We start from the raw sequence: 19710 nt of genomic DNA on the forward strand, positions 1-19710 counted from the left end.
GGGGTTTAAGATGATGTCGCATAACTTCTAGGCTTTGCCTTTAGCTTCCAGAGGATAAAATCTTTTCCTTCAGGGGCTTTAGGCAGACATATTCTAGTTTTTGAAACTATTCTTAGTGTATGCACACCCTCAGCTCCCTCAGGGTAGTTTCCTCCTGGTTTCTGCCCTAGCAATCAGGTTTTCCACTCTGTTCCAGGTCCCCAAACTTTCTTGGATCTCATCAGATCTTGATTTGAGCCTATAGATTTGCTCTATAACAAGTTGCTAACCTCTTTTCTGCTTGATATGCCAAGATGTGAAAACAAATGTCCAATTATTATTTGTCAGTACAATGAGGGTAAAATATATATAGTTAGTGACTTTAAGATGAGGAATACAAATCAGTATGAGCTCTAGAAGCCATGCAAAACTCAAAAAAAAAATAGTAAAAAGGGGATCAGGGAATAACAATTAGTCCCTAAGGGTCCATTTTTTTGTATAACTGTCTCTGTTAGTATTCCCCTAACTTGGTATCACTCATATTTGTACTTACTAGCCTGTATTTTCTTATTCTTATTCTTATTATTTCTTATTTGGTCTACTATTGTTTTCTGGAAAAAAATCCCAATTATTTTACACATCTGCCACATACTAGTTTAACTGAAATCAAAATAATACTTCTTTGAAGAATTCATAAATGTCACATTAAAATTAAGGCTACAATCAAGACTGGTCTTTAGGCTGACCTGTCATATTGTGCAACAATCCTCTACAATAACCTTGTTAGGCTATTTGAAAAGTAATTTACCTTAATGGTATTAGCTGGGTCCCCATATTCCTTGATACTAGGGTAAGATTTAGGGCAAAAGAATTTTACTGTTTCCACTTTTTTCCTTTTTTTATTTTTAGGGGTTTTTTTTTTGCAAGGCAAATGGGGTTAAGTGGCTTGCCCAAGGCCACACAGCTAGGTAATTATTAAATGTCTGAGACCAGATTTGAACCCAGGTACTCCTGACTCCAAGGTTGGTGCTTTACCCATTACACCACCTAGCCGCCTCTACGTTTTTTTTCCTTTTTTAAAAATCCTGAGCATCCCAAGTGTCTGACCTCTTTTCTTCCAAAGATTGCATCAAATGTGCTCTAAGGTTTTTAGCACTCTTTTCATTAATTTGTAGACAATTACAAGTGTCCTCAGACAACTCATCTTAAGTTCCCACACTCACAAAAGGAAAAAGTGAGCCTAGGGGATATCTTTGTGGAATTGCCTGCCTCCCCCAAACTCACAGAATTCATTTAGAGGTGGAGGAGACCCCATAGTTCAAGTAGGACAGGTAACAGAGATCTGGTGGCTAGAGATCACAAAAGGTCCTTGTTATAAAGTCTGAAGTTCCTTTTTTTTTTGATTCCAGGTCAACATTGATGGGGGTGCTACTCATTACCACATTCAAGGGATCCATCATACCTATTATTTATTTATCTAAGCATTTATCAAGACTCAGAAATTAAAATTCAGAGGATAACTCTAACCTTCAAAATAAAAGGCACTTAAAAAGATTACAATCTGTAAAAAAGAAGAAGGAATATGTAGCTACATTTAGAAAAGAGTAGTAGAGTATAGGAGAAACAGTAACAGAAGAGGGCAAAAAGAGAGAGAGTGCATCTGAGGGAAAGCATAAACTCCAATCTTTTTTTTCCATAGAGAAATACCTGGGCTTAGCCATACAGAATGATTTACATGTAACAGAGAGAAAAACACAAAGTACGAAACAGTGAATCAAATCAGTGAAAGCCTCCAAGGCAGTGAATGGAAAAAGGCATGGAGTATTAGTAATTATATTACTTACAGGCAAAACCAAAAACAAAACCTTAAAGAAAGGCATGTTGGCTCTCCCACCTTCAGTCCATCAAAAATCAAAAGTTTGCCAAAAAAACAAAATAAGAAGTTGATGGGAGCAGCGGAAAGACAACTACTTTGGGGGGAAGAGTCAGTTTGTGACCTTCAACAAATTACCATTATGAAGTCTGTTTAGAGACATCTATGAAACATGGAGATTTGATGAAATCATTTCAAATGTCTTGTTACATAAGTTCTTATATTTCTCTTATTAGAATGTAAACTTCATGAAGGCAAAGCCTGTTTTGCTATTTGTTTTCTTTATGGAATATGGCATTTCAGTCCTTTTTTCTTCACAGAAAGAACACTGTCTAAAATAATATCAATCTGTTCCTGGTGATTGAGCCATATGTAGCTCTGAAAACAATGAGCAGAAATTAAGGGCTTTTTAAAAGCTTCTAATTAGAAAGGCAAAGCAGGTTCAGGAGTCCTCAATTCATGGTATCAGACCCCCAATGATTCAATTAAGACCTTAGCTTAAATCTATGTTAATATCTCAGTACCTCACTTTAGCCATCTGTAAAATCAAAATAAGACTAAGGACACAGTTGAATGAATTGTTATTCAAGTACAAAAACTTACTACTATACAATAGTCAGATCCTGGCACAAGCCCATTATATAACTGCACTGCCAGTTTACGGAAATGTGAATTTTTCCACACTGAAGGCCAACAAGTTCTCAAAGAAGAAAAAAATATTCATTAGATACACTTGGGCAAGGTCAAAAAAGGACCTAATTCTATCAACGAAATGTTAAGACTGTATCTTAATCCTTAATGGTGAATGGGGGGAGGGGGGGAGAGGAAGAAAAAAATTAGGTGAAGAACTTTTTACTTCTAATGACCTTTCCTAACAAACCAGAAAAAAAAAAAAGCTGACAATGAGTGGGTACATTATGATGTTTGCTAGCACCAGCTTGTTCAGCCCAAACAGGTTGGACAGGTTGGATATTTAAACAAAGGTAGTGGTGGTAGAAGGCAAGGAGGGGGTAGGGAATCCAACTCATAAAGCAAGTGTGTGCTAAGGTAGACTTGAAGGCAATCTACTGAAGTTTCTGACCTAACACGGAAAACTAGGCTCTCCTCCTAGGGTAAATACACCACCAGGAACTTCCAAATTCTCAGGACATCCAGCAACTGGAATGATGGGGGAAAAATAAGTGGGTGTATTATATACTGAATACTTGATGACAGTCATCATCCATCATCCCTACCCCCCAAACACACACCTTTCACTGACCTGATTTCTATCCTGCACGGTTGCCCAGCTGTTCAAGTACCAGCAAGCAGGAGTGCTCCAGATATTGATGCCATGTCATAAGTTTTACTGCTGTATCTAATACCAATTATATTTAAAAAAGGTTTGCTTAATGTCTGCCAAAATTTCCATAATAGACTGCATTTTAAAGATAATTTTGCTACCTTTCTTCCCCCTGCGGGGGGAGAGGGAGAGAGGGAGAGAGAGAGAGAGAGAGAGAGAGAGAGAGAGAGAGAGAGAGAGAGAGAGAGAGAGAGAGAGAGAGAGACAGAGTTTGGAAAGATGAGTGGATAGCAGGAAGGGGGGCTAGAAAGGTTAGAGACATTAATTAGGAGAAAGGACCCAAATGAATGAAAAGAAACTGCAAACCCTCTTGATGTATTAGTTTTATGTCAGGGGATTAAGAATAGTGTTTAGTTAGAAACCAAAACCAAAATCTGTGAAATGATGGAAGAAAACAAGAAATCTGACTAACTTCAAAAATCATGTGATATTGTGGAACAATTCTGTGAATGGAGCATTTAACTTTCTTTCTTTCTGAAATCTAATGATATGGAAAGCTAACTCTAAAATGTCTACACCTTCTTCAGATATAGATATATTCAAAACACGATCCTCAAAACCTAAATTTTAATTCCAAATGACTGAAGATATTAAACTAAAAGCAGAGCATTCAAATATAAAAATGATCAACAACAGCAATGTAACATTCTTAGCTCTGAAGTTTGGATACCTACTACTTCTCCCTAATGCAGCCTCCAATCCTCAATAAATAAGTAACATCATATCTAGAAATATGAAAAGTAAGGATTATTCTTAACTATTACTCTGAAAATGATGTTGAAATGCCATCAGACCATAGAAAACAGTTCCACCTTTTGGAAAGGTAACACTGTGAGGTCAAGGTCATGCTCCTATAAAAATGAGGACATCTATGGGTGAAAAAAGGAAATTCAGATCTAGAGTATTGAGTTTGTTTACACTGATGAGATGTTAAGAAATGCCAATACTTTGCATAGGTCTATTTTGTGGAAGAACAAAGTTTGAACTTGAAATTCTGTGGTTCTGTCAAGCTGAAAACTATTGAGGACATGTGTTTTAAGCTGTTTGACTTGTCTGTAAACTTCAAAAAACTTAAATTTTTTTTAAAAAGGCAAATAATGGGGCAGCCAGGTGGGGCAGTGTATAGAGCACTGACAATGGAGTCAGGAGTACCTGAGTTCAAATCTGGCTCAAATCACTAAATTACCTAGCTGTGTGGCATTGGGCAAGCCATTTAACCTCAATGCCTTACAAAAAAAAAAAAAAAAAAAGGAAAATAATATCTCTTCTTCCCCCAAAAAGAGGACAATGCTTACATGTGAAGTACCCCACGAGGTACAATGGAGTGAGTAATGGATTTGGGAGTCAGAGGGCCTAGGATTCAAACTCATCTCTGCCATTTACTAGCTCATAGAATCTCTCTGGGGCTTAATTTTCTTGTCTATAAAACAAATAGCCATGATCTGTGATCCTTTCTAGTCCTCAGTCAATGATTCCTTGAGGTCATGATATACAATGTGTATAATCTCTTTTCTAAGCCTCACAGCTTTCATAACTCCAGATACAGACAATCTGGGCATCCTGAAAAACGCACATTAAGAAATTACTAACAAACATTTTGTAAGGGAAAAAAGATGTTTATCTTTCTATTCTTCAGAGAACACTCTGTTATTAGGTATGCTTTAACTAGATTCACAAATATGATCCAAATGCTAACATGGGATTCCCATCCACGTTACAAAACTTGAGTTATTAAAAAATGTCTGTACAAAGGTAGTTCCTCCATCTGGTCTGAGAATCTGTTTATATTGCAGCCCCTAACGCACCTTTTACAGCAAACAGCAAAAATGGTCCTATATGCCAGACATGGTTACAAGAGATGGCTCCCATGAAGAAGAGTTTCCAACATGTATCTCATCAAAGGATACTGCCTCCTCAATTCCTACCCTCCTAGCTCCCAGGAACAGCCTCATTCAATCCTAAAGTATGAGGTCACCTCATTCATCTCCAGTCTAAATGGAAAGCTATATAAACTTAGTGATTTTCTTCCTTCAGGGAGTCTCCATCCCTGCATGTGAGGGCTCCCTTCCTGGAAAACTTAATAAATCCCCACTGGTTCCTTAATTTGTGGTTCTAGATTTGGTATTAGTATTGGTTCTGGTTGTCTCAAGGTCATTATCCTGAAATTAAATTAAACCAACAAATAACAATTGAATGCCCACTATCCTATCAGATATGATGTTAAGCATCAAAATAAATATTAAAACATTCATAGCATTTTTTAGTGAGATCTAAGATATCACTTTTTTGGCTAATTTTGGGGTGATTTGTCTTTTTTTCTTAAAGAATAGCAAAAGGAAACAATACTTATATAAGTTTTACTATAACTAGAAATTAACTAGCTTTTAATGTGAATTTGCCATAAATTCTCCCAATTCCACATTTTGATAAAAACCAACTACATAAATAGAGAAGCCCTGTTAACCCACCACCTTTCTTTCTTAATAAACAGGAATGTTTTTTCCCTTGTGGCTAGACCTGATTCATTCCCTTGGCAACACATGTTAAGTGATTCAGGTACCTGATGATTAAGACTCTTATTTCAAGATGCAACTGCCTGGGACAATTCAGTGGTCATCTCCACCCTTCAGAAACACAGAGTACCAGAACAAGTTACGGGTTGTCCTCACTTGTACTCAGAAACTTTGTATTACTATAATGAGTTCACAAGGCCCTTATTCACTATGAAAATTGAGGCAAAGAATGACTCCCCACTTTCCTTTGCAATGATCCTCTGACTACTCCTACATCCTCCTCAGGACAGCATTGTTCATTAACATGATGAAAGCAGCTCATTTTCAGATTTGACCAGTTTTGTGCATTCAGCGTGAAGCTGACATGCGCTCAAAGCAGACTCTCAATTTTTTTTTTTCTGAAAACCTAAGCCACTGTTCATACCCATTCTGATCATCTTTTGGTAAGCTTTTGAGGCCTCAACAGCTATTAAATAATTGCAGTTCCAAGAGGTTTTTCCTTCCTCTTTCTTTCCTTTCCCCTTCTGATGAAACAATGAGAACAAGTCTTTCTTCCACAGAGAATAAAACTGAGAAGTTGGTTGTGGTCGACAGCTACTGCCAACATCTTGACCATTTCTCTAGATTGGTTTTTTCTTCTCCCCTCCTACTTTCAGCTCAAAAGCCTAGTTTTTAAAGGGGGCAGTTTAAGTATAAACTACTGTTTATCTCTCTACCCTATAAAAATATCTGAAGACACCATCTAAAAGACAAGAGATTTATGTTGGGTTGCCTTTCTCTTCTGTGCTGTCTCTTGATGGGCCTACTGCCTAGTTCTGTGAATCAAAAATATTTCCAACTAGATACTGCTGTACTTCTCCCTTGAAATGATTTTTACCAAAGGATTCTGGCTCAGTTTCTCAAGTTTGTTTTGGAAGACCAGCATCATTAAATAAACTGTTTTAAAAATCTTTATGTAGGAGTGACTGATAAAGAACTCTTGGAAACCAGAAATCATTGCTACTGTAATTCATGATATATGGATTTGTACTTGATTGCAGACTCACTCTCCTGACCTGGAAACAAATGATGAGATTAGCAAGACTTTGGTTGTAGGATTTACAAAGCCTCAGAATCCACAGACAAGGAAGTGGCAGCTATTAAAACTGTACCAGGATTCTGTAACATATCTAATACTTTTCTATTCAATTTTTTTGCTAAATTTTCTTTCCTATAGAGGCACATCTAAAGTGACCAAGTTTTCAAAAATATCCCTGTTAAAAATCAAAATATAGCAAAAGTTCATCCACTCAAGTGGTCATGGCTTCAATAGACAATTAAAATTTGGCTACTATTTTTATTGCTTTGAAATCTATTTTTACTTTAAAAAAGCAATTTTCAATCCAAGCAAAGACATAATTTTTAACATATTCAACCAATAAATTTGTTAATACAGTAGAATCAAGTATAATAAATTGGGTACTTCATAAATGCTAACTATAAACCAAAAAAAAAAAAAAAAAATTCCACCTCACTGAAAAAAAAATGCAGGTTATATTTGGTAACCTGGAACTTGATTTTATTTTATCATGTCTGATTATGTGTTGAGGCTTTACTTATTTACAAAATAGGCTACTAGCATCTACCAAGGGGTGACCATATAGGGGACAAAGTGGCACAGTTAGACTGCAACTTTTGGCAAATTTTTCTTTCTTTTAAAATATTTTATTTTTTCCTCAAATACATATAGAGACAATTTTTAAATATTTTTTTTAAAAAAGTGAGTTCCCAATTTTTTCCCTCCAGTTCACCTCTCTCCTCTGGAAAGTAAGCAATTTGATACAGATAATACATGTTCAATCACAGGCAAATCTCCCTGTATAAGGAACAAGTTGGCCCAAATGACCTCTAACATTGTCCAGTTTTAAATCTATGAAGTTGCAAGTAAAATCATTGTGCTTTTCCTTAAAAAAAAAATTATACATGACAAGCAATGAATGAAAGGAGTATAAATGTTTTACTCTGTAGGAGAGGTAGTTAGTAACCAATCAGAAAAGCAATTAAAAATAGTCTCTTTTCAGGAAATTATATGTTATAATGAGACCTTTTAGGAACTTTCCTGAAAAGGGTACTGATTTGCAGAAGATTAAAACTAAATACTGAACAATATGATATGAATGAATGAAAAGCCACTGTGCTAGGCAAGACACTAAGAAAAAATGAGATACTCCTTCCTTCCCCTCAAGGTGCTTTATTCAAAAGGGATGAGTTTTCTCTTTTGTCATCTTAGTCAATCTGAAAGATGTGAGGTGGAATCTTGTAGTTGTTTTAATCTGCATTTACCTAATCAGTAATGATTTTAAGAAATTTTTTCACATGATTATATATATAGCTTTAATTTCTTCATTTGAAACCTATCTTCATATCCTTTGACCATTTATCAATTGAGGAATGACCTTATAAATTTGATGCAATTCTCCTTATATTTTAGAAATGAAACCTTTATCAGAACCCATAGTTGTGAAAATAGTTTCATAGCTTTTTTTCCTTCTAATTTTGGAAGCACTGGTTATATAATTGCAAAATCTTTTTAATTTAATATAGTCCAAATCATCCATTTTGAAATTGACAATTTACTCCATTTCTTGCTTGGTTATAAATTTCTCCCCTTTCCATAGATCTGACATTATTTCTTGATCTGTTAATTGGTCTATGGTATCCCACTTTATGTCTAAATCCTGTACCCATTTTGACCTCCTAATTTTTGACAAATAGAAGCTAATGTCTTTGGGCTTCTCAAACAGGAAAAGTGATCTAACTAGAGAAGCATGGAACAAATTACAGGAATTGATGCTGAGAGAAGGAAGTAGAACCAAGACAACACAGTACTCATTAACAGCCACATTGTGACTTGATCAACCTTGATGGATGCAGTTCTTCTCAGCAGTTCAAAGATCTAAGACAACCCCAGGATGCCTGCTATGGACCACAAGGTCCACATCCAGAGGAAGAAAAACAAAACAAAACAAAACCTACAGAATATCTTTAATGAAAAACTACATTCCCTTTAAAAAAAATTTTTTCTCTCCTAATAGTTAACTTTCCTTCTTCCTTAATCCTAATTCCTTATATAGAAAATGACTAATCTGTAAACATGTTAAATACAAATAAGTATGTACAATATTCACCAGACTGCTGCCCAATGAGGAGGGTGGGTGGGTGGGTGGGAAGGAAGGGTAGAAGGAAATTATGTAACTTAAAAAATATGCATATGCACATGGATAAATGTTTCATAACATGTAATTGGAAAAGTAAAATAAAATATCAATTGAACAACAAATAAAAACAAGACAGAAAAAAAGGGGTGAGGGATGGGGACCACATGGATTGGTGTGTTAATATGAAGAGTATTTTATTGACATTAAGTGGCAGACCTAAATAAGATGTAGAAAGGGAGAATATATATAGTGGCATAACCAATGTCAAGATGGCCAGGTTGGATTAAAAGATGAAGATACCCAGCATTGAGTGAGCTGAGATAGACTAGATCCAGTGAATTCATCTCAGCTCCATGGTGCTACTTCCAAAACAGAATAATAAAAAATATTCTCAGAGCTGGAAACCTAGAAAACCCAAGCTTCCTAACTTTCAGCCCTGTTGTTTCTTGTGTGATAGTCAAGATACAAAGTCAAATGGCTTACTATTACCATCTCCCAAGAAACTTCTCACGTCTCACACTACAGTGGACACTAAAGATCAGTAGTTAACATGAGAAGGAATAAGGGGAAAATATCTAGAACTGAAACTTTACAGAACTTAGATCGTTAAATGTTTTAAAGCCCTCTAAGGGAATCTGAGATGAAATTCTTATTCTTTATGGAAACTCTAGATATGGATAAATGCTTACAAACAACCATAATTTTCAGTCTTTGTCATAAAAATAAATCAATTTGGTACATTTTCCTCAAAATTCCTAAGTGAGCTATGACTACTAAACTAAGTTTATAGAAAGAATTACTTGGGGCAGCTAAGTGGCACAGAAGGTAAAGCACTGATCCTTGAGTCAGGAGGACCTGAGTTCAAATTTGACTACTGACACTTAATTTTGTACACACAAAATTATAATGCTAGCTGTGTGACCTTGGGCAAGTCACTTAACCTCATTTATTGAGCAAGTTTACTGTAAAGTGTTTTGAAAATCTGATGATGATTTAAGAAAGATATGAAAAGATAACATCTCCCAACTCTATTGTGCCATGTCATTATTTCTTTACATCTCAAGGTTTAGGCTACAGGAGAACAAGATCTGACCAGTTATAATATAATATAATGATCACTATAATAATATGATATTGCTTAAATTATGGCTCTTGCTTTCCAAAGAAGAGGCTCATCACTACAATAGGGTGGCCCCTCAGTTCTTTAAGCATAGCCAATCATGACCAAGATAACTTTAGAATGGACCTCAGTGGAGTAGTCATGTTTGTGTCAGTGGTGAACCAATGATCAGGTTTTTTTTAAATTTTATTTATTTAAGGCAATGGGGTTAAGTGACTTACCCAAGGTCACACAGCTAGGTAATTATTAAGTGTCTGAACCCGAATTTGAACTCAAGTCCTCCTGACTCCAGGGCTGGTGCTCTATCCACTGCATTACCTAGCTGCCATCTAATGATCAGTTTCTAGATGACACAGAAGTCCTCAGAGAGATGTTAACAAAACTCAGCACATCGTCTGACATACCAAAGATGCTTAATAGATCAAATCCACAACCACTCAAAATCAGCCAAAACATCCAGAGAAACAAAAAGAAAGCCACTGTCCAGGTTACTAAAGACACATCTGCACTTAGGTAGTAACACACCATCAGGACCTAAATCTTAAGATACACACCATACATGAACAACAAGCTGGGTCCAAAGAGGAAAAGGGTAGATCAGATTCCTTTTGGGGGGGAAGCAAGCCCATCTTTTCACAATATTTTTTTTTGCAAGGATTAAGTATTGTTAAGTGTTTAGAAACAAGAAAACAGTAAGACTGGAGATGAAGGTTACCCAAGGAAAGAAGAGCAAAGGAAAGGACAGTATGGCCAGAAAATAAAATGGACTAGTCATATAGCAAAGATGATGGAACACATGCTATTCATGAGAATAAGTGGAAAGCAACTTTATGGAGGACAGTACACACAGAATGAGAGTTTTAATGAATTTTGATCTGCATCACTGCAAAGGGTACCCATATTCTAATGAAAACCTGTTTTCTATCTAAATGAAACTGATTAGAGCTAGAGGATAAGCCACCTTTCATTTATTTATCTAGGATTTTCAAACACAAAATTACTTTTGTTTCAGATGATTTTTTTCCAGAGATGCATTAACTAAACAAGATTTCTATCACCCTCTGCCTGCTTATGCTCAGTGGCTAGGAGTATTTACTCTCAAGAACCCTGCCTGAGACACAGCCCATAAGCTATGTGACTTTTGGCAGGTTATACAAATTCCATTTGCTCCAGATTCCTCATCTGTCAAATGGGGTTGTTATGAAAATCAGTTGGGATAATATATGAATAGCGTTTTGTGTATCAGAAATCCCAATAAAAATGCTGTTGTTTCCATACTGCTTGAAATATCCTCCCTTTTACTTTATATCACATCTTTCAAAGGTTCTCTCAAGTTATTGTGTGCTCTTATAATTATGGTTCAAGGACCATTATAAAAAGGAAGTTTTATAATGATGGAAATTTAGCAAATTGAAGTCGAAGGCTGGCATAAGTCAGTTTACCATAGCCATTCAAAACAGTCTAACATCAAAGATAACCTTCAACAACACCTCAGAAAGGTGAAAAAGACTAACCCCCTTCCAGTACGTTCCTTCTTTTTTTCATTGTTCTTGTGTAGGGGCTCCCCCCAAGAAAAGCAGAGTTGAGCAGAGAAGGGAAGGTAGTCAGACTATCAGTGCCAAATCAAAAGGAAAGGACTTGGGTAAAGAAGTGGGGAATGAAGAAGCATGGCCTAAGATGAGAAGGGGTCTTATGGCTGCTTAAAGAACAAAGTAAGGATGGATGAATGGTGCTAACTGATGAAAATGGTGGTGGATAAAGGAAAACAGAGACTAAGGAACATCATATGAAGTGAAGCTAGCAAATTATATTACTTTTTGTGCACCAAAAATAAACCTCTTTCAATGTTGTTGGGAAAATGGGGGGGGGGGGGGGGGGGGGGGAGAGAATCACCTTTTAGGACTGAGATCAAGTTCATTAAAACCAAACAAAATGAAAAGTTAAAAGAATCTATGAAGGTAACATTTAAATTTATTTTCAAATGATCTGTCCCACATAATTTTGACATTCCCTCATACTATTCACTCCCACTTCTCAGACAGCAATCCAATAGATCTCACTATCAGGAAATACTTTTCTGACATGTAGCCAAGATAACAAATTTTTTCCTTTTCTTTATTTCATCCAGTTCTGTTGGTCCAATACTAACTATGCCACTTAACTATTTATTGAAAGGGACTAAAGAAGTCTTATAGCAAGTAAAACATTTGTGGGTATACAAGGGACAATAAGAAAAGCAAAGTATTCAGAAGTTCAGATAAGCGCCCTACCACTAACATCCTCACAAAGAAAATTCAAATGGTTCAATTGGAATGCCTCTTCTACTTGAGCTCTAGAGATATTTGAAGAGTTTAAAGACTGAACCCAAGCACTCTAGGTAAGATGAAGTCCATAGTATGTGTGGCACTGTGCCTGTTTCAAAAATGTTAAAGAAGTATCAAGAATATTGTTGTGGTAACTCACAGAGCTGAGAACAAGAAGCTTCAAACTTCTTTGGGGGTACTAGGAGAAAATTTCCTCTCCTTCTAAAAGCCAGTTACCCATCTATTTCAGCCCGTCTTACCTGTGCATATTTCCATTGGTCGTAAAGGATTGTCCACAAACCGAACATTTATAAGGTCTTTCACCAGAATGCACCAGCATGTGGCGGTCCAGGGAGCTTGCAGAGCTCAGAGACTTTCCACAGATGCTGCAGGAATGATCTGTCCCTCCAGTGTCCGTGTTATGCTAACAAAAGCAATGATCTTATTAGAGTCATTCTATATCATTGTCAACATTCAAGGAAACATTATAAAAATTAAGTTTAATAAAGCAATTCCCCAAACATTACAGTCTACTCTGCTCCCAACACTCTTATACCATGTTCTTATACTTGCTGGATTTTTACTTTCTGCTTTTTTCCTAATGTCAAAATAAGCAAGTTAGGACTCTGGATGGATGGGCTTTTGCCAGGTTTATTCCCAATGTTTCATCCCCCAACCTTTACAATTTCATAAATTTCCCTAATAAAACACTGCTTTTACTTAATTACTCAGAAAAATGATAATTTATGAGACTTCCTACTCCTGCAGAATGGAAGTGCATAGGTCCAGAGATCATATTTGGCTCCTCAGAGGCAGAAGGAATTAGATACTGTCTCTTCATGACTCAATACTGCTAGTGAAAAGGAAATGAAACTGCCTAGTCTAGGATATTTTCCTCAATTTTTTTTTTTTTTTTTGCAAGGCAAATGGGGTTAAGTGGCTTGCCCAAGGCCACACAGCTAGGTAATTATTAAGTGTCTGATACTGGATTTGAACCCAAGTACTCCTGACTTCAGGGCCAGTGCTTTATCCACTAGCCACCTAGCCGCCCCTAAATTGAAAGCCAAAGGCTTTGACTACTTAGGAAGTCCACAGATAAACCTGAGCATACACCAAAACATTCCTTAAAAAAAAATTGAAATGAAATATGATCAGAAAATTACAAATTACAAAATTCTACTTCATTCAACAGAAAAGAACCAAAATCCCACCCAGCATACCTGGCGAATGTGCATAGTTAGCTGATGCTGAGTAGTGCAAATCTTTTCACACAGGGGACAAGTATAGGAAGACTTTTCCTCTTTAGTTTCCTATAGTCAGGAACAAGGAGATTAACTTTAATTCAGCACCATTCTGATAAGAAAACACTAATCCTAATACAGCTAATAGAAACTAACTTTAAATTTAAATTTTGAAATTAATAAAGTAAAAATGAGCACTTTAGATACATAAATCGAACAGAAAAGGAATATTTATAGTACATGAAATGCTAAATCTGTTATCTACCACATGACATTCTTTTTAAAATCTGTAACCCCTTTTAACTTATTTTAACATATAAGAACAAGCATGCTGAAGGAAAGTGACTGAGGAAGATGAGCACTGCAAGTCACAAATGGAATAAGGAAACAGGTCTGTTATTTCTCCATCCAGGGCTTTCTCTACTACTTCCAGGGTCCCTCCCAGGTCTGGGGAAGCCTTCAGTATCAAGATAAACACAGCAGGGGCTCCAAAGACTGCCCCTTCATAAAGATTATCCTCAGTGACAAAGTGACTTCAGCCAGTGGACATTGCTTCTCCAGAATGCTACCTCCTCCTGAGCAGCTCTTGTGGGGCTTCAGTCTACTGTCTCTCTAATCCCTAAGATATACTGATGTCTGTCTCCCCTAATAGATTGTAAGCTCCTTGAGACAAGGAGCTATGTGCCCTGTCACTCCCCCATTTCTACCACAGTGTCTAACACAATGAGAATGTTTAATTTTTAAATTTATTTTGAATTTTACAATTTCCCCCCCTAATCTCACCCCCCCCCAGAAGGCAGTCTTTTAGTCTTTACATTGTTTTCATGGTATACAGTGATCTCAGCTGAATGTAATGAGAGAGAAATCATATCCTTAATGAAGAAAAATAAAGTATAAGAGAAAAATTACATAAGATAACAATTGCTTTTTTCTAAATAAAGGTAATAGTCTTTGGTCTTTGTTTAAACTCCACAATTCTGTCTCTGGATACAGATGGTATTCGCCATCACAGATATCTCTTCAGAGTATAGACCCAGTAGTGGTGAGAATGCTTAATTTAAATTATTAATTATGTATGCATTTATTAAGCACTTACCATGGACCAGACCATGGACCAGACCCTGTACACAAAGGGAAAAATGAAACTCACCAGGAAATTACATAAATGATATTAATAATAGTATTTATACAACACATGACATTGTGCTAAGGGCTTCTCAAATCTTATCTCATTTGATCTTCACAACTCTAGGAGGAAGATACTACTATTTCCTGAATTTTAGAGTTGAGGAAACTCAGAATTTAAGTGGCTTGCCCAATGTCGCCACAGCTAGTGCCTAAGGATTTGAACTCAGGTCTTCCTGACTCCAGGCCACATCTCTAACCACACTTTAAAGATAGAAATAAATATTTAAAACAAAACACACAGTCTAAATATAAAGTGAATAAACAACAATGGGGAAGAGATAGGGGTAGCAGATAGAGCACAGGCCCTGGAGTCAGGAGTACTTAAGTTCAAATCTGGCCTCAGACACTTAATAATTACCTAGCTGTATGGGCTTTGGACAAGTCACTTAACCCTATTGCCTAGCAAAAAACTTAAAAAAAAAAAAAAAACAATGGGGAAGAGGCTTGGAAATATGTAAATCACTCAGTGTCCCCAACAAGTTTCTAGAACCTGGAGGTGCCAATCTTCATTAATGAAAGAAGAATCCACAGGGAATTCTCAATGAAATAAGAGAGCTCCTCTTTCCATCCCCATTTCTACTATCCCACAGACCATCTATCTCAAAGATCAGCCCCAGTGACATACACAAAAAAAATTTGTTCCTGATTTTATATAGAAAATGATGAATAGTATTAATGGCCCAACTTTTTTTGAACCCTTGCCTTTAAGAAAAAGAGTTGGTGACACTTAGAAAGCTAAATAAACCTTTCCTATTTTTCCCACATAATACTAGAATGACAACAACTGAGCTTAAGTAATCTGAATCAAAATGTTTTCAGATCACAGGACAGAAAACATATAATAAACATGAGGAAAATCCCAGAGATGATGCCAACAGTAGGGTATTAATCAAGAAATTTAAATATAATAATTGGACTTTTTATGGGGTAAATATGTAAATACATAAATATGAATAAATGCAATTCCAAACAATCAGTATTTTACATGATCTGTCCTCTAAATAGACAAATTAACACAACAGAAGAATTACTAGTTCACCTTGAAGCAGAAATCAGACTTCATGAGTTGACTGGCATTGACCCCAGGGTTTATTATTAACTGAAACTCAAACTTTCTCTCGTCTCTAGCTCTAGTGTACTACATACCATAATGCAGGTCAACCAAATCAAATACAGCTTGGAGTGAATGGCTTTATTGACGCACTGGACTCTCTGTTCTACCCCTATATAGCCACAAAAGGTGAGCATCACTAGTGTTGATGAAGAACTTAAAATCAAGTTACTAAAGTCTGGTTGGTGAAAGGAACACTTCCTGAGCTTAAAGATAAAATTAGCAGCTAATTTGATAACTCACTATTCCATAATGAAGCAATCTGACACCCTTATTAGGTATTCACTAAAGGCTAATCTGTTCTGGAAGTCTGAGAGCACTTAGGAGATTTATTCCCAGGGCTCCTTTTCATCTCTCTGGAACTCCATTTTTTTTTCCTCCTGGGGAATCATGAGGAAGACAAGATTCTCACATCAATCCTAGCATATTCTTTCCTTAAAAAAAAAAGACCAAATCATCCTATAGGAAGACAGTCTGGGATCAGCAAAAGAACAAGAATTAAAGTTCAAGAACAAGCTCTATTAGCTCTCTGTTGCATTTATCAACACAGGAAGGGTCTAGAGCTAAACTATCATATTTTGATTGATGTATATCACTTAAATGGTATGACTATGAAACACTTCAGAGGACTTTTACAGACCTCAGAAGAAACCTAGAACTCTCTCACCTGTAGTTTAGAAAGGCAGATTATTATTTTAAAAGTTGTTACTAAAAAGAACTTTCTTTTGCCCTTCCCCCTCCTCCTAAACCCTCTTTTTCATCCTAACAAAATAGAAATGGATCAGAATGTGAATGAAATAGCTTTGGGTAGGAAGGGTGAGTGCAGAAAAGGAATGGGAAGGAGGCTAAGTTACAGTTTTCCCTTTTATCTCTTTTCTACAGGGAAAAAAAAGAGAGAGGTTTTTCATTTCCTAATAAATTAACTTCTTTTCTAATTCCAGGAATGCTGGATCAGCTCCCAGATAAGCTACATAAAGGGAAATACAGATAAGACACTAACTGTTACTTTGGACAAGTCATTAAGCTCTGTTTGCCTCAGTTTCCTCATTTGTTAAATAAGCTAGAGAAGGAAATATCAAAACATTTCACTATCTTGGCCATGAAAACCCTAAATGGGGTCACGGAAGAGTCATATAACTGCAAAACAAATGAACAAGCTGACAAAGCACCCCAAATATGCTCCACAATATTATAATGCCAGAAATAATAACCATTTCTTCTCTTGATACTATGTTGTGACCCTATGAATGAGGCCCTCTTATCCTATATTCCCAAAGGACATACTGAAAAGAATATCCAAAGCAAAGACCTTTAACAAAGAATGGGAATTTCAATGAAGAATAAATATAAACAACCATCAACTATTAAAAAAATACTCATCTGTTTTGAGAAGCCATAAAAACATTGTAATGTTGTGGAAAGTATATTAAATTTAAGTCAGGCAACAGAAGACCAAATCATGGCTCTATTCTTTTTTTTTTTTTGAGGGGGGGGTTGCAAGGCAAGGGTTAAGTGGCTTGTCTGAGGCCATATTTGAACTCAGGTACTCCTGACTCCAGGGCCAGTGCTCTATCCACTGCGCCACTTAGCCATCCCTCTATTTATTCTTCCTAGCTATATCAGTGTAAGTATGATGTATCAGATTCCCAATCCATAAAGTGAGATTTATGGCAATCTCTAAAGTTTCTTCCAACTCTAGACCTTAGGAAAAGGTGAGCAACATCTTCTGAAAACTAGGTTTATGTAAATAGTAATTCTGAAATTAGGATACTAAAAGACTAATATTTGTTTTTAATGAATATGTAACAAATCACATACCTAGAAAAATTCTTTAATCTAAAATACAGGCTTTTTATCTATCTTCCTGGTAAAATGTAGAGATCCCTTTGTCTAAGGGTGCTAGGTGACACAAAAAGGGTCAGAAAAGTATTGAGGATCATTCATTCATTCACTATTATAACTACCTTAAATGGTGGGAGCCAATTTGAATGTATGACTGCTCTTAGGACAAATATTGTCCAAAGTGCTCCATCTGCATATGAATTCAGGATTCATCTAATTTCCCCAATTCCCACAATAGGCCAATATTTACTAAAAAGGCATACTGCTCCATCAGCAACATCTATCCTACAGGAACAGAGGTTTATTCTTCAAGAGAACATTGGCATGACTTGGGAGATATGTTCATTCATAGTTATTAAGAAGCCACATGTAGGGGTGGCTAGGTGGCATAGTGGATAAAGCACCCGGCCTTGGAGTCAAGAGTACCTGGGTTCAAATCTGGGTCTCAGACACTTAATAATTACCTAGCTGTGTGGCCTTGGGCAAGCTACTTAAACCCATTTGCATTGCAAAAACCTAAAAAAAAAAAAGCCACATGTGATTAATGTGGTACAGATTCCCCAAAGTTCTGACTCAATGAAATCACTCAGACTTCCAAAGTACATTTGGTATCACTGACCTGGTTCCTCCTCCCAATCCGATTCGGTCCTGAGGACTTTGTTGGGGACTTGATGGCCTGTGAGTTGCCGCCATTCTCTGCAATCTTCCCTACACTCATTACTGCTGACATCATGGTGTTGATGGAAGCTAAATCTGAACCTTCTAAACTGCTGGGCGAATTTGACGTCATAGGGCTATAGTTTAAGCTGAGGAGTCTTTTTGCTGAAACTAAAGGGAGGAAATGTAAAATATAAAAGAATGTCAGACAAAAAGAAAACCACAAAGTAAAAATTCTTGCTTTCTGGGACTGAGAATCACAGGGTAAGTTTATAGAGAAAGGCAAAATGTTGAGAAGCCTGGTAGAAATGAAAGTGGTTTTGGGGGGGGGGGGCTTCTATAAAGAGCAAAATGGCTTTCTTTACCCTCCTCACCAACAAGTGGGCTAAAATGCTAAGGACAGTAGTGGCAGCAATGAAAATTACTAAGCTCTTGATCTAAAGGTGGATATGTGCCAACTCTGTCGTTAACTCTACTGCCATGTTACAATTATATTAGTGGTCTGAGAATCCAACTCACCTGTGACGTAACATAACCAAGTATTAAAAACAACAACAACAAAGACAATGAGCTGTAGAACACCAATAACCAAAATTTTTTAAGTCAAAATATTTCTCCTTGCATATATATCTTAAGTAACTTAATGAATGAAATATTTGGTAACAAGCTAATGCAATTTTATTAACAAATTTTAATGAATTTGTTTTAGCAATCTTATAAACTTACAAAATACAAAAGAATGGTACATTTGTGAAAATATTCCATCAGCTCCAAGAATGAACATTTGTTCATTTACCAAACTACATATCATCAAAACTAAGTAAAAATTTTAAAAAATGATTTTGACAACCACATAGTTTTTTTAGACCATTAGCTTAATTCCAGGGGTTCCCATGGATTTTTTGGTCTTAATGTACAGAAAATTCAGAATGAGTTTGACATAAACAAGGGCCACATTGAAACTAAATGCTCACAAGTATGGAAATAAGTATGAAGAGAAGGTTAAACTACCATCATTGATTAAATCTTGAAAAGGCATCTGAACAACTTATATGGGTGAGAAAATACAACAGAGTTTGGAAGAAAATGCAAAATCTTCTATTTGAAAGAGTCATTTCACAAAAGAAGACATAGGAAATGAAGTTCAAACACATTTAATTTTGAAACAATCACCTTCATCTTCTCCAACTGATGCACAGCAAGATTTTCTCCTCAAGACTACCTTCCACTAGAAGTGGAAGGCTAAATATCTTTGTTTAACTCAGTTTCTTCCACACTCTCAGTACCACTAATACTGGAAAAGAAGCAAAGAAATAGTCACAGGGAAGAGCTAAGTCAATGTTT

At 36.2% G+C, this 19710-nt stretch overlaps 1 protein-coding gene across 8 annotated transcripts in view; it reads right to left on the reverse strand.

Annotated features, from left to right (window-relative positions):
* The window catches only part of RREB1 (ras responsive element binding protein 1), a 146341-nt gene that overhangs the window by 60302 nt on the left and 66329 nt on the right, over positions 1 to 19710 (reverse strand). For all 8 annotated transcript variants that reach the window (XM_074208282.1, XM_074208281.1, XM_074208279.1 and 5 more), the window contains 4 exons: positions 19540 to 19660; positions 18329 to 18537; positions 13548 to 13637; positions 12588 to 12751 (listed from right to left, as the gene is read on the reverse strand). In XM_074208282.1, coding sequence (XP_074064383.1) covers positions 12588 to 12751; positions 13548 to 13637; positions 18329 to 18499 — 425 coding nt within the window. In that variant the 5' untranslated portion in view covers positions 18500 to 18537; positions 19540 to 19660. The remainder of the gene's footprint in view (positions 1 to 12587; positions 12752 to 13547; positions 13638 to 18328; positions 18538 to 19539; positions 19661 to 19710) is intronic.

The sequence above is a fragment of the Macrotis lagotis genome, chromosome X, assembly GCF_037893015.1.
Source record: "Macrotis lagotis isolate mMagLag1 chromosome X, bilby.v1.9.chrom.fasta, whole genome shotgun sequence".
NCBI lineage: Eukaryota > Metazoa > Chordata > Mammalia > Peramelemorphia > Peramelidae > Macrotis > Macrotis lagotis.